General features: G+C 42.8%; 1 protein-coding gene across 2 annotated transcripts in view; it reads left to right on the plus strand.

Annotated features, from left to right (window-relative positions):
- Window positions 1-11693: 11693 nt before the first annotated feature.
- RECK (reversion inducing cysteine rich protein with kazal motifs) overlaps window positions 11694-13336 on the plus strand; it is a gene marked incomplete at both ends in the record, with an annotated part of 75704 nt that continues 74061 nt past the window's right edge. For both annotated transcript variants that reach the window (XM_080820071.1, XM_080820072.1), the window contains one exon: window positions 11694-11793. In XM_080820071.1, coding sequence (XP_080676197.1) covers window positions 11694-11793 — 100 coding nt within the window. The remainder of the gene's footprint in view (window positions 11794-13336) is intronic.

Below are 13336 nucleotides of genomic sequence, written 5' to 3' on the forward strand. Positions count from 1 at the left end.
AACCAGAAAGCTATTAGCAGTAGTATGAGTTCAGAAAAGTTAAGGAGATGGAAATAACTTCTCAAAAATCAATTGTATTCCTACATACCATCAATATACAAAAGGAAAAAAAGCAGGAAAAATACTCTATTTACAGTGGCAACAAGTATCCAATAATTGGAAACAAACATCATTCTAGGCATGACAGAGTTAAGGGGAAAAAAAAATTGTAGGAGTGTTTTGGGAGTACAAGAGACGGCAGAGTGATTGACTGGGAATCACTCTTGGGAGAAGCCAGGGAGAAGAACAATAAAAATGACATTAATTCCTAGGGTGGAAGCTCTCAAATTGTATCAAACAGAAGACGTTCTGTAATATGGGCTCTACCTCCAAATATTTCCATTTCCCTATGTCGGAGGTAAGGCCAGTAAGAAAGCCGGGCTCAGGGCTCAGAAACATAGTTATTTAGTGTTTTTAAATCCCTCCAAGACTCCACTGAGCTACATAAATTGCTAGTGAAGAACAATTGAACAATACAAAGATCTTTTCAAGGGAACAATGTTAGATTCTTCCTACCAGATTTGAACTTACTACAAGGTAGTAATTGCTGAACTACATCATTGCTCTTTTTTTTTTTTTTAAGATTTTATTTATTCGTTTGACACACAGAGAAAGATCACAAGTAGGCAGAGAGGCAGGCAGAGAGAGAGGGGGAAGCAGGCTCCCTGCTGAGCAGAGAGCCCGATGCGGGGCTCGATCCCAGGACCCTGGGATCATGACCTGATCCGAAGGCAGAGGCTTTAACTCACTGAGCCACCCAGGGGCCCACATCATTGCTTCTTAAAGTTTTGAAACATCAGCGGTATCAGAGGTACTGGAAAATTACAACTATAAGAGTTAAATACGTATACGTCACGTCAAAATTCACAGTGTGAAGGAAAAAAAATCACTTTTTAATAGTGGGCAGCCACAGCTTTCAACTGAATGAAGGTTTCCCTCTGATCCACACGAAACACCGAACGTTGCCACACGCTTCTGATGGATTGGAATTAAACATAAAATACCATCGTGATGACAAAAAGCCAAAAAAGAACAGAATAACATATTTGTCCCAGCTGTAGAAGGGGATGTGATTCATTATTTTGAAAGAGAGAAGGTATCGGCACTAAAATAGACAAGTTCAAACACACATTGGACAAAACTCCTGCATAATAAAGTTTGATCAAACAAGTATCAAACCACTCCCAAATGGAAGTTTGTCAGACTCCACAAGTACTTCTTTAAATATACATATACCCCAAATAACTTTTAATAGGTAGTGAAACAATGGACATGCGCAAACTTGCAATGTTTTGATTTTTTTTTACACACCAGGGGCCACTGTCACATTAGCACGTGTGCCATTGAGTTGCCTTCCTTTTGCAGAGACCTCAGAACAAATCTCTTCCTGCCATCTCTGTGCATTTATTTTATCTTCTTTAAATGTGTCCTTGATTAGAATAAGTGTAGTTCTGCCATGATCTTTTCTTTAATCTAGGCTGATGCACATCCGCTCATGTATATATAATTGTACCAGGGAGTACCATAAGCCCTGTTCCCAATTAAGTGTCGGGCAGGGCTCAGAATCATCTGCTCAGCGCATGTTCTCATCATGGTGTCCTAGCCGATTGCACAATAACACAAAAACATGTAACTGGTCACTCTGTAATAATGTCGCATTATAAATAGTGATGGGATTAACCATAAATTTGGGGTGCTACTTCTCTAACTACATTTATGATAAGGAATTGAGTGGTTATCCAACCTTACTAGTAAACCAGTTTTTTTCTGATTTTTAATGTCAAACTAGCATTTTTAAAATTAATAAACTTTGTCTTTTAGAGCAGTTTCAGTTTCACAGGGAAACACAGCAAAAGCCTCTATGCTCTTCTTCTTCATCCCTCGCTCCCCACCAACCCCTAGGAAGTTCTCGTCTTTTTACTTCTTCAGAATGTCACAGAGTTGGAATTATACAGTAAATAACATTTTCAAGTTGGCTTCTTTCACTTAGTAACATGCTTTTAAACTTCCTCATGTCTTTTGATAGCTTGATAGCTCATTTCTTTATTTTTTTTAAAGATTTTATTTTTTTTTTTTTTTGACAGAGAGAGAAAGAGAGGGAGGGAGCACAAGCAGGGGGAGCAGCAGAGGGAGAGGGAGAAGCAGGCTCCCCACCAAGCAGGGACTCAATCCCACGACCCCGGGATCATGACCTGAGCCGAAAGCAGAGGCTTAACCATCTGAGCCACCCAGGCGCCCCAATAGCTCAATTCTTTATAATGCTGAACAATATTCCACAGTCTGGATGGACCATGGTTTATTTACCCACTTATCTACTGAAAGACATCTTGATTGTTTCCAAATTTTGGCAATTATGAATAAAGCTGCTGTAAACATCCATGTGTAGATTTTGGTGTAGACATAAATGCTCACAAATCAATACTGAAACAAAAATTTCTCAGTACTTCTTCCTGGTACCATCTTAATTTAAATAAAAAATAGTTTGAGATAGCAAGGTGATCTATTTCAAAAACAGTGACCCTTTGCAAACTACTTATCTGTATGAATGAGAATTTTCTCTACAGCAGGCAACCAAAACAAAATACCAAAATAAATTGGAGGCTGAAACTGATGCAAAGACAATTATCATCCATAATTCCAGATTTCAAGTTTTTGTGTTCATCAAAATCTTATCTTTGAATTCTCATTCATTATCGCTGAACCAAGTAACTGTTATAAATTTAAACTTATAAAAGAAATAATAAACTACAATAAAACACAGCTTTTCCCTTCCTTTTTTACATAACAGGACTCTACAAGATTCTGTTGGAAAAAAGTTGCTACTGCTAAAAAAATAAAAATAATATTTTTTAAGTTTGAAAATTACTGAAATACACAGGCAAATAGAGTAGAGAATGGGGCCAATTTCATTCTCATAGTCTCATGTTTTTATTTTTTTAATTTAAATTCTAGTTAATGAACATACAGTACAATATTGGTTTCAGGTGTAGAATTTAGGGATTCAGGTAGAATTTAGTGATTTATCACTTACATGTAACACCCAGTGCTCATCGTAACAAGGGCCCTCCTTAATACCCATCACCCATCTAGCCCATCCCCTGCCCACCTCCCTGCATCAACCCTTGGTTTGTTCTCTATTGTTAAGAGTCTCTCTCTTTTTTTTTTTAATATTTTATTTTTTTTTAAGATTTTATTTATTTATTCGGCAGAGAGAGAGAGATCACAAGTAGGCAGAGAAGCAGGTAGAGAGAGAAGGGGAAGCAGGCTCCCTGCTGAGCAGAGAGCCCGATGCGGGGCTCGATCCCAGGACCCTGAGATCATGACCTGAGCCGAAGGCAGTGGCTTCACCCACTGAGCCACCCAGGCGCCCCTGTTAAGAGTCTCTTATGGTTTGTTCCCCTCTCTCCTTTTTTTTTTTTCCCCTTTCCCTATGTTCACCTGTTTTCTTAAAATCCACACGTGAGTGAAATCACATGGTATTTGTCTTTCTCTGACTGACTTGTTCATTTAGCTTGATAAACTCTAGCTCCATCCATGTCATTGCAAATGGCAAGATTTCTTTGTTTTTTTGTTTTTGATGGCTGAGTAATATTCACTTATCCATTCCTCAGTCAATGGACATTTGCGCTCTCTCCATCGTTTGGCAGTCTTGTGTCTTTAGAGTACTCACCAGAGGTTGGCAGGCATCACAGATTGAGGGTCACAGCACCAAATTGTATAATGTGTCGGTACTGGCTGCCTTGGGGTAGGGCTTCTCTTCCTCCTGTGAGATCTCAACCCAGGGGCCAATGGGGAGGTCAGATACACACAGATTCTGCTTCAGGGCACAGGGATTGCCTTTGTTCTACAAAGACATAACCTCAGTTATTAAATCAGCAGTGAACATGATAACAGGTAGAAAATGTTTTCTCTGGCTGGATCGTTGCTTCTAAGCAACAACTTCTAGAAGGGCTGATGGACAGCTAGTTGTCTCTGCAAGTCCCTCTCCTGTTAAGTGACTAAAACCTAATTTCATTCAATTCAGTGGGATCTCAGCTTTGTTGAAGCCTCTCCTCAACCCCCTCCCTAGCTTTCAGGGCCTATGGAGAACCAAACCCACCAGCTGGGACTGGGAAAGAAGACAGGACATCTGGTCCTCTATTGTCATCATCAGTTTCTGTTGACACCTGCACTGTCGTGTGGTATTGGGTAGAGATCAGGCAAACAGCCATGGCCTCTACAGGCTCTCCAAGCTCTCTCAACCCTGGCTTGCCCCTCTCCAAGGGCACAGCAAATGTTCAGCCACTCTTCGATGGTGCTGTAGGTGAAGACCAGGAAATAAGGAGTACTTAGAGCCATTTCTCTTCTATACTCACATCGAGTGCGGGGGAATTTTAGGACGACTGTCACTTCCCCGAGCTCCAGCAGGACAGGACTGTGTCTCTCAGAGTATTCTTCCAAGTCTGTTGTTCATATAAATGTTTTATGCCCTCAGCCTTTGGGGCTAGATTCTGATATCTCAACAGCTTTTACTCTGATGACCGCTGCCTCTGCCTGGAATTTCAAAGGTTTATTTTTAAAACCAAAAAGTTAGGAATTATCTTTTTTGTCTTTGTTCTCCTCTAGGAATTATCTCTGAAGAAATGAATGCCTTACCTTAATGTTTTAGTTCTAATGAAGGGATTATTAGAAATAAGAAATATATTCATATTTTTAAAATTGGCCCATTGTATACACATGAAGCCAGCTATCAATCGTCTTTTTTTTTTTAAGATTTTATTTATTTATTAGAGAGAGAGTGAGAGAGCAAGAGAGCACAAGCAGGCGGAGCAGCAGACAGAGGGAAGAGCAGGCTCCTTGTTAAGCAAGGAGCCCGATGCGGGACTCCATCCCAGGACCCCGGGATCAGGACCTGAGCCGAGGCAGACACTGAACAAACTGAGCCACCCAGGCCCCCCTAGTCTTTTTTTTTTTTTTAAGATTTACTTATTTATTTTGGGGTGGAGGGACAGAGGGAGAACAAGAATCTCAAGCAGACTCCTTACTGAGCGCAAAGCCCAACAAGGGGCTCGATCTCAAGACCCTGAGATCACAACCTGAACTGAAACCAAGAGTCAAATGCCCGACCGACTAAGCCACCCAAGTGCCCCCACAAATCATCAAGTCTTAAAGAATTCAAAATGGACCTCTTCCTTTTCAAGATCATGATTCATGATCATAAAATGTGTTTAGGCTAAACAAATCCAGAAAAGTTATTTTCCTTAAAGATTAACTTCAGAAATTTATTATGCATAAATTCCTGAAAACAAAATATGGGATCCTAGCTAATTAAAATCAACAAAACCTGCCGTGTTCTTAATCAAGACATTTCTCTCCTCTAGATGCCAGAGAGAAATCTGGATCTATATCAATGAATGAAGAGGAGCCGAAATGCCTAACATGTGGATAAATATAAAAGACATTATTTCTTGCTTTATAATCCCTTGTTTAAATAATTGGCTATTTAAAGCAAAATAATAATAGTGTGTGGAAGCAAAGCATATGAAAATATTAGCACAAAAGACAAGAAGGGGGAAATGGAATCATTGTTTCATGTTCTTACATTTTACATGAAGTGATAATTATTATTTGAAGGTAGGCTGTAATAAGTTAAAATGTACACTATAAACCCTAGAGCACCTACTGAAAAATAAAATAAAGAGGTAGAGCTACTTAGCCAATAGAGAAGATAAAATGAAATCATAAAAACAACACTCCACTCTATTATTCCAAAAGAACGTAATAAAAGAGAAATAATGGGAAAATGGAAAAAGAACAAATGGAGTAAATAGAAAACAAATAGCAAGATGGTCAATTTAAACTCAGCCATATCCATAATTATATTAAATCTAAATGACCCTCTAGAGGGTATTATGCTAAGTGAAATAAGTCAGTCAGAGAAAGACAAATACCATATGATTTCACTCATATGTGGAATTCAAGAAACAAAACAGATGAACATAGGGGAAGGGAAGGAAAAATACAATAAGAGGAAAATTGAGAGGTAGACAAACCATAAGAGTCTCTTAACTCTAGGGAACAAACTGAGGGTGGCTGGAGGGATGGGAGTTGGGGGCATGGGGTTGATGGACATTAAAGATGGCACTTGATGTAACGAGCACTGGGTGTTATATGCAACTGATGAATCACTAAACTCTACCCCTGAAACTAATAATACATTATATGTTAACTAAATTGAATTTAAATTGAAAAATTTAAAAAAATAAAATTACCTGAACCCTCCAATTAAAAGACAGATATTGTCAGATAAAATTAAAAAGAAAAAAGCAACCAACTATATGATGTCTACAACAAACCTACTTTAAAGAAACAGATAAATTAAACATGAAATGATGGGAAAATTATACCACACGAACATGAATCAAAAGATTTTATGGGCTTAATTTATCTAAAATATAGAAAAATATTTTGAGTTTAGGACAAAATTATTTGTAACATTTTATTTATTTTATTTTAAAGATTTTATTTATTTAACAGAGAGAGAGAACACAAGCAAGGGGAGCGAGCGGCAGGCAGAGGGAGAGAGAGAAGCAGGCTCCCTGCTCTGCTGGGCTCGATCCCAGAACCCCAGGATCATGACCTGAGCCAAAGGCAGACGCTTAACCAACGATCCACCCAGGTGCCCTCTTGGTAATATTTTAAAAATGGGCGCCTGGGTAGCTCAGTGGGTTAAAGCCTCTGCCTTTGGCTCAGGTCATGATTCCAGGGTCCTGGGATCAAGTTCCACATCGGGCTCTCTGCTCAGCGGGGAGCCTGCTTCCTCCTCTCTCTCTCTCTCTCTCTGCCTGCCTCTTTGCCTACTTGTGATCTCTGTCAAATAAATAAATAAAATCTTTAAAAGTGCCATACTGATCTCTAAGTATTAACCTTTCTTTAGAATGAAAGACAGTTACAATAGCACCGTGGAACAGAACTATGTAAGTCCCAAAGTGAATCTCAACCACGTGTGTGATTTTAAGTTTTGTAACAGCCACGCTAAAAAGAGTAAAAAGAATAGTGGTGGGGATGCCTGAGTGGCTCAGTTGGTTGGGTGGCTGCCTTCAGCTCAGGTCATGATCCCAGGGTCCTGGGATTGAGTCCCACATCAGGATCCTTGCTCGGCAGGGAACCTGCTTCTCCCTCTGCCTGCTCTGCCGGCCACTCTCCCTGCCTGTGTGTGCTCTCTCTCTCTATCTCTCTCTCTGACAAATAAATAAACAAAATCTTAAAATAATAATAATAATAATAATAATAGTGGTAGATGTGTGTCTTCATACATTTGTCAAAATCCATAGGATGTATAACACCAAGAATCAACCCTCATGTAAACTCTGGACTTGGGGTGACAGTAATGAATCAGTGCATGTTCATTGATTGTAACAAATGTGCCGCTCAGAGCAGGATGTTGACAGTGGGAGAGCCAGTGCCTATGTTGGCGTCAGGGGTATATGAGAAGTCTCTTAGTTTCTGTTCAATTTTGCTGTGAACTGAAAACTGCTTTAAAAAAAAAAAAAGTCTGTATAAAACAAACAAAAAAATCCAAAACTTAAAATAAATTTAAAAAGACAGGTGGAATTAATTTCAATAATATTTTACATTCTTTTTTTCATACCAAGTCATTAAAATCTGGTGTCAGCACATTTCAGCTTGGATTTGCTATCTCTCCAGTACTCAAGAGCCACATGTGGTGAGTGGCTACCATGTTAGACGGTACAACTCAAGACTTTTGACTCTTCTCTCCTGGGGAAGAGCTGGGAAGTTAGATGGGAAATAAATTCAGCCGGTCAGTTCTGTGACCCAAGTTGAAGGTTGTCCATAGGAGTGTTTAACATCATTTACGGTCTGTCAAGCACTGTATTAGACATTTTAAATATAATATCTTCCTTCCTGTTCTTAAGAAGTCCAAGATAAACGTAAAGGGAAAAACCGAGACCCAGAGAAGTTAAATGATTTTGCCCACGGTCAGCAGCTAGTTAACAAAATGAACTACTAATGTGATTAACAGCGAGGGAGTGCAATTTGGACTTAGGTGTATCTTAAGCCCGTGCTCTTTACACTACATTACATTGCTGCTTTCTATTTCATGGGAAACCTAACTGCTTCTGGTGGTCTGATCAGAGGGAAACAGGAAATAAGATATTGGCTTCATCAAAACACGGTAAGGTAATCCCACAATGGATGTGCTGTTTGTTCAAGCATACCACCCGAGGCCAGGGTCAAATCACTTGCCTCAGTGGACAGTCATCAGTAGACTTTCTATATCCTATATGCTTCATAGGGTGCCCCCCACCCCCACCCAGAAAGGTTAATGAGCCATATAGTTGGCCAGAAAGCGTTTGTATAAGGGCCACAGTTGTCCCTGTTTCTTGACTTCCCCCATGATATAGTGGCTGGTCAGCCATCTTTTGGTGTGAGAGGATCTCAGGCAGCTTCCATTTGATGACTCATCATCGCCACTCAGATTTTAGCCGTTCTTCTAACATGTCCATCTCAAATATAAATCTTGGTAGCAGAGAAATTGTCTCTACCACCAGGTGCCCTCAACTACATTACTATGACTATATTGATTTACTTGTCCAGAGCAACTTTACTGCCATATCTCATAAGAATTACCTGGAAATAAAGTCATTTTTTATTCTATAGCTAAGAGCTCTCCAAGTATTCAGGCATTCTCTTCGTGCCTGAGACTCCAGGTATCACCTCTGTGAGTCGACAGAGGTGTAGACAACCACTCCTGTTATTAGGGACTTAGGATCTTTGAACCGCAACTGAGCCATCCTTTATGCTCTTCCTCCTTCTTCAGCTCCTTCAGAGTCACTGATTTCTGTTGGGATGGGTGGATAGTCTTTCCTTTAGGAATTGTTATGGGTTGAACTGTGTGTCCCTGCCTCCCCCGAATTCATAAATTGAAGTCCTAATGCCCAGTACCTCAGAATGTGACCATATTTAGAAATAGGGATTATTGTAGACGTTATTAGTTAATATGCAGTCATACTGGAGTAGGATGGGCCTCTAAGTCAATATGACTAGTGTCCTTATAAAAAGGATAAATTTGGACACACACACACACACACGGAGAATTCCATGTGAAAATGAAGGCAGAGATCAAGGTGATGTGTCTACTAGCCCAGAAGTGCCGAAGACTGCCAGTAACACAGCAGAAGCTAGGAGAGAGGTATGAGTCAGATTCTCCCTCAGGGCTCGCAAAAGGAACCAACCCTGCCAACACTTTGATCTCAGACTTCTAGCTTCAAGAACTCTGAGACAATAAATTTCTGTTGCTTAAGCCACCCAGTTTGTAGTACTTTGTTATGTCAGCCTAGGAATCTAATATAGGGACCCAGTGGTCGAATGGCCCATCTGCATGGCTTATAACGATCGGTCTACCTATTGAATTATCTTGGAAGTGGTAGCTATTACCTGTATGACCCCATTTTTCCATATGGAAACCTCCTTACAGACCTCTCTTATGACATTTTCTAAGGTGCACAGAGCTAAGGAGACCTGTTTTGCCTGGGACTAAGGAAGTGTCTGAGACATGAGACTTTCAGTTTTTTTTTTTTTTAATTTATTTTACAGACAGAGATTACAAGTAGACAGAGAGGCAAGCAGAGAGAGAGGAAGGGAAGCAGGCTCCCTGCTGAGCAGAGAGCCCGACGCAGGGCTCGATACCAGGACCCTGGGATCATGACCTGAGCCGAAGGCAGAGGCTTTAACCCACTGAGCCACCCAGGTTCCCCGAGACTTTCAGTTTTAAAATCAGGACAGTCCCAAGCAAAGCAAGATGTGTTGGTCACCTTACACAGAGCCCACTTCCTGCCCAGGTCCTTCCAGGGCACAGCTGAACCCAGAGCAACCATCTTAGTCTCCTCAGCTGAGGGGGTTACCAGAGGCATTGGGGAATTTTGTGCAGAGGAGTTACATATTGTGGCAGAGGGGTGGAAGCTCTTCAGCCGTCCGGAACTAAAGGTAAGAGGTTCTGAAAGAATGGTGGCAGAGGTGCAGGGAGGGTGTGGAGATGAAACTGGAAAATGTGATTGGGTCCAATGGCTAAGAACCTCTGGCTCCACATTAAATAATTGTACATCACTCTGTTCTATAAGAAAACTGGTGGCCTCTCAGATTTTGAAGCAAGAGAGTTGTCATCAGAGCAGACGTTTCAGAAATTATCTTAATTTATATTTTCCCTTTGTAAACTTAAAAGAGAGAGAAGAGCTATAAAGGGACCTAAAACACATATAAATTACAATATATGGACTTTGTTTGGAACTTGAAAAACATAAAAGGAAATTATGAAATAATGTGGGAAATGTAAACACTGGATACTTAATAATATTAAGGAATTTTAAATTTGTAGCTGTGGTTATACTTTTTTTAAAAGGGGGGAGAGGAGGGCCCCCCTGGGGACTCAGTGGTTAAGTGTCTGCCTTCTGCTCAGGTCATGATCTCAGGGTCCTGAGAGCACCTGCTCTTCAGGGAGTCTGCTTATCCCTCTGCTCCCTCCCCTTCTCCACTCCCACCCCCCACCGCTCCCTCTCTCTCAAATAAAATCTTTAAAAAAAAAAAAAAAAGGTATTAATTTGGGAACGGAGAGAGGGAGAGAGGCACTTTAATAGCCAGTGGGCTCTCTCAAACATTCCCCACAATAGCTGTGGTGGTAAGGCGTGGAGGGGGACCTACCTCCAAATTACTTCTTTTTTTTTTTTTTAATTTTATTTATTTATTGGACAGAGAGAGTTAGATCACAAGTAGGCAGAGAGGCAATTAGAGAGAGAGAGGAAGAAGGCTCCCCGCTGAGCAGAGAGCCCGATGCGGGGCTCGATCCCAGGACCCTGAGATCATGACCTGAGCCGAAGGCAGAGGCTTAACCCGCTGAGCCACCCAGGTGCCCCGCTCCAAATTACTTCTTAAACAAAATCTAAATCTGACATTCAAGGCTCTCCATATCTAGATACACAACTATTCCAACACCCGGCTTTTCCTAACAGGAATAAGTACTTAACAGTCCATCAAAGACACATAGAGGCTACATGTGTCAAAGAGCTTTGGTGGTGAAACTGTCCCTCGGTCCCATTAGGAGAGGGACACTTCAGCAGTGCCCCTCAGATTTTAGGGGAGGTCGAGTTGACCCGGGTGGATTCTTTGCCTGGGAGGTAGCATCTGGTCAGAAAGGATATTAAGAGGCTCATTGAGGGTAAAGAGAAGTGAAAGAAAGAGGTTTCTTTGGTTTAGCCTTGGACTATGCCCTAGCTCTCAGGCGAACTTAGAGTGTGATCCTGGCAGGTCAGTCTCCTCTGTGAGCCTCAGTGACCCCAGATGCAAAGCTCAAGAGGTGGTAAAGGTGTTGTAAGGGTCCTTGCTGCTCTGACATCTTCTGACCCGGCACTTGGGGAAAGCTGTCTGCGGGACGCCTCAGCAAAAGCCGACGCACAGCTGGGCCTTAACAAAGAGCCAGGGTCTCGGGAATGTTCCCGCCCCCAGCAGGTTTTGGAAACTCCCAGAGGCTGAGGGGCGGGGCTTGAGAGCGCCACAGCCAATCAGTAAAGGTCCAGGCCGCCGGGGCGGGGTTTCCGCGAGCAGCCGCGGCTGCCAGGCTGGGTCCGAGCATCCCGTGGCTCGAGACCCCCGGCCCGGACATGGCGGCGGTCCCGGCCTCCCGGCGACGTACGCTGCTGCTTCTTCTGGCCGTGGCGGGGGTCGCGGAGGTGGCAGGAGGCCTGGCCCCGGGCAGTGCGGGTGAGTAACTGCTGGAGCAGCGGTTCGGGGCGGTCCAGGGCGGCCGCCTCAGCGCTCCAAGATGGCGCGAGGCAGGGGGCGGGGGTGCGCGCGACCCCCAGACCTGGCCCAAGTCCGGTGACCCAGGGTCGGGAGGTCCCGGGAGGCGGGAGGGGGCCCTGAGACGCGACGAGCGAGGAGCCCTCTCCACTCTCGCTCTCTCCGCTCTGAACATCTGCTGCACGGGGAACGGTGACCCGGGTTCGAGGCCTTGCCCTGTCACCCACAGGACAGGGGCCCCCGTATCGACCCTCACGCCCACAGCGGACTCGGGTCTCTGCCAGAAGTGGTGAAATGCCTTTGCCCAGGACGGTCGCGAGGGTTGGATGGGGTTTCCGAGGTGCAGCCGCCTTACCGTCGCCCTGGCCGGTTATTGTAACTTGACCCACGGTTCAGAAAGGCATACCTCAGGCGGCGAGCACGGATGGGCCCCACAGCCTACCAGGTTCAAGTATCTGAGAATGGGCCCGAGCCTGCTGAATCTAATCCTCCTGCGGTCCGCAGCGAGTGCACGGTGTGTCCAAGGTAGCGCTGGGCTCTGGCGGGAGATTAAAATCAGTAAACCCTGCTTTCTGGGGGCTGTTGAGCTTAAGGAGAGTTGTGTTCTTGCTCTTGAGGAATTAAACCAAGAATGGATAAGAAATTGTTCAGTGTTTCCCACCTTCTGGGCTTTAGGAGTTGATGCCAACTCTTGTTCCCCCCGCCCCCCGCCCCCCGCCCAGCTCTGTAGGAGGTGGGGTACAGCAGGACACTAGCCACTGGAATTCAAGAAATAAGTGTCCAGAGGAGATGGAAGACTGTGGGGAGGGAGGGAGAGAGATGACATCCATGAGGGTGGGAGGAAAATTGATCCCCCGGTTGCATAAACATTAGAAGATGGCTGGGATTTATACAAGCAAAGTGGTGAAGTGCATTGCCTACAGGGAGAGACACCTAGAACAAGCAAAATCAAACCCAACAAGATTTTACTATAGCTTACAGTGTTAAAGGTTTTGTTTGTTTGTTAAGACAATAAAGTATTTAAAGAAGAGAGAGAATTGTGTCGGGAACCTGGGATTAGATAGTTAATTGTAATTGCGTTCTAAATTTGGCTGTCAGACATCAAAGGAGAGAGAGAATGAGAATATGCTGTGTATTCTTGGCTAAATCAGCTGACCTTTCTGGGCCCCATTTTTCTCATTAAGCTGATCTAAAGCACTTCCAAAGTTATGGCCCATGGAATACTAGTTGTCCATTCTCATCCCACAACCACTTGATTCTGTGGAGAAATTAAGAATATTTGAACAAGTTACTTAGCCTTAGTCTTTTTGTGCATCAATATCCACATTTATTATATATAGTACCTTATGGATTTTATTGTGAGAATTAATTGAAGTAATACATGTATAGAATTTGGAATAGTGTATAATAAGCACTGAAATGTTAACTACTAAATAAGTTTGGGAAACACTGCACTTTGTACCTTTCTCTTATAAATTCACAAAATATGTTAGATTCACAATGA

The sequence above is a fragment of the Martes martes genome (genome assembly GCF_963455335.1).
Source record: "Martes martes genome assembly, chromosome: 12".
Classification (NCBI taxonomy): Eukaryota; Metazoa; Chordata; class Mammalia; order Carnivora; family Mustelidae; genus Martes; species Martes martes.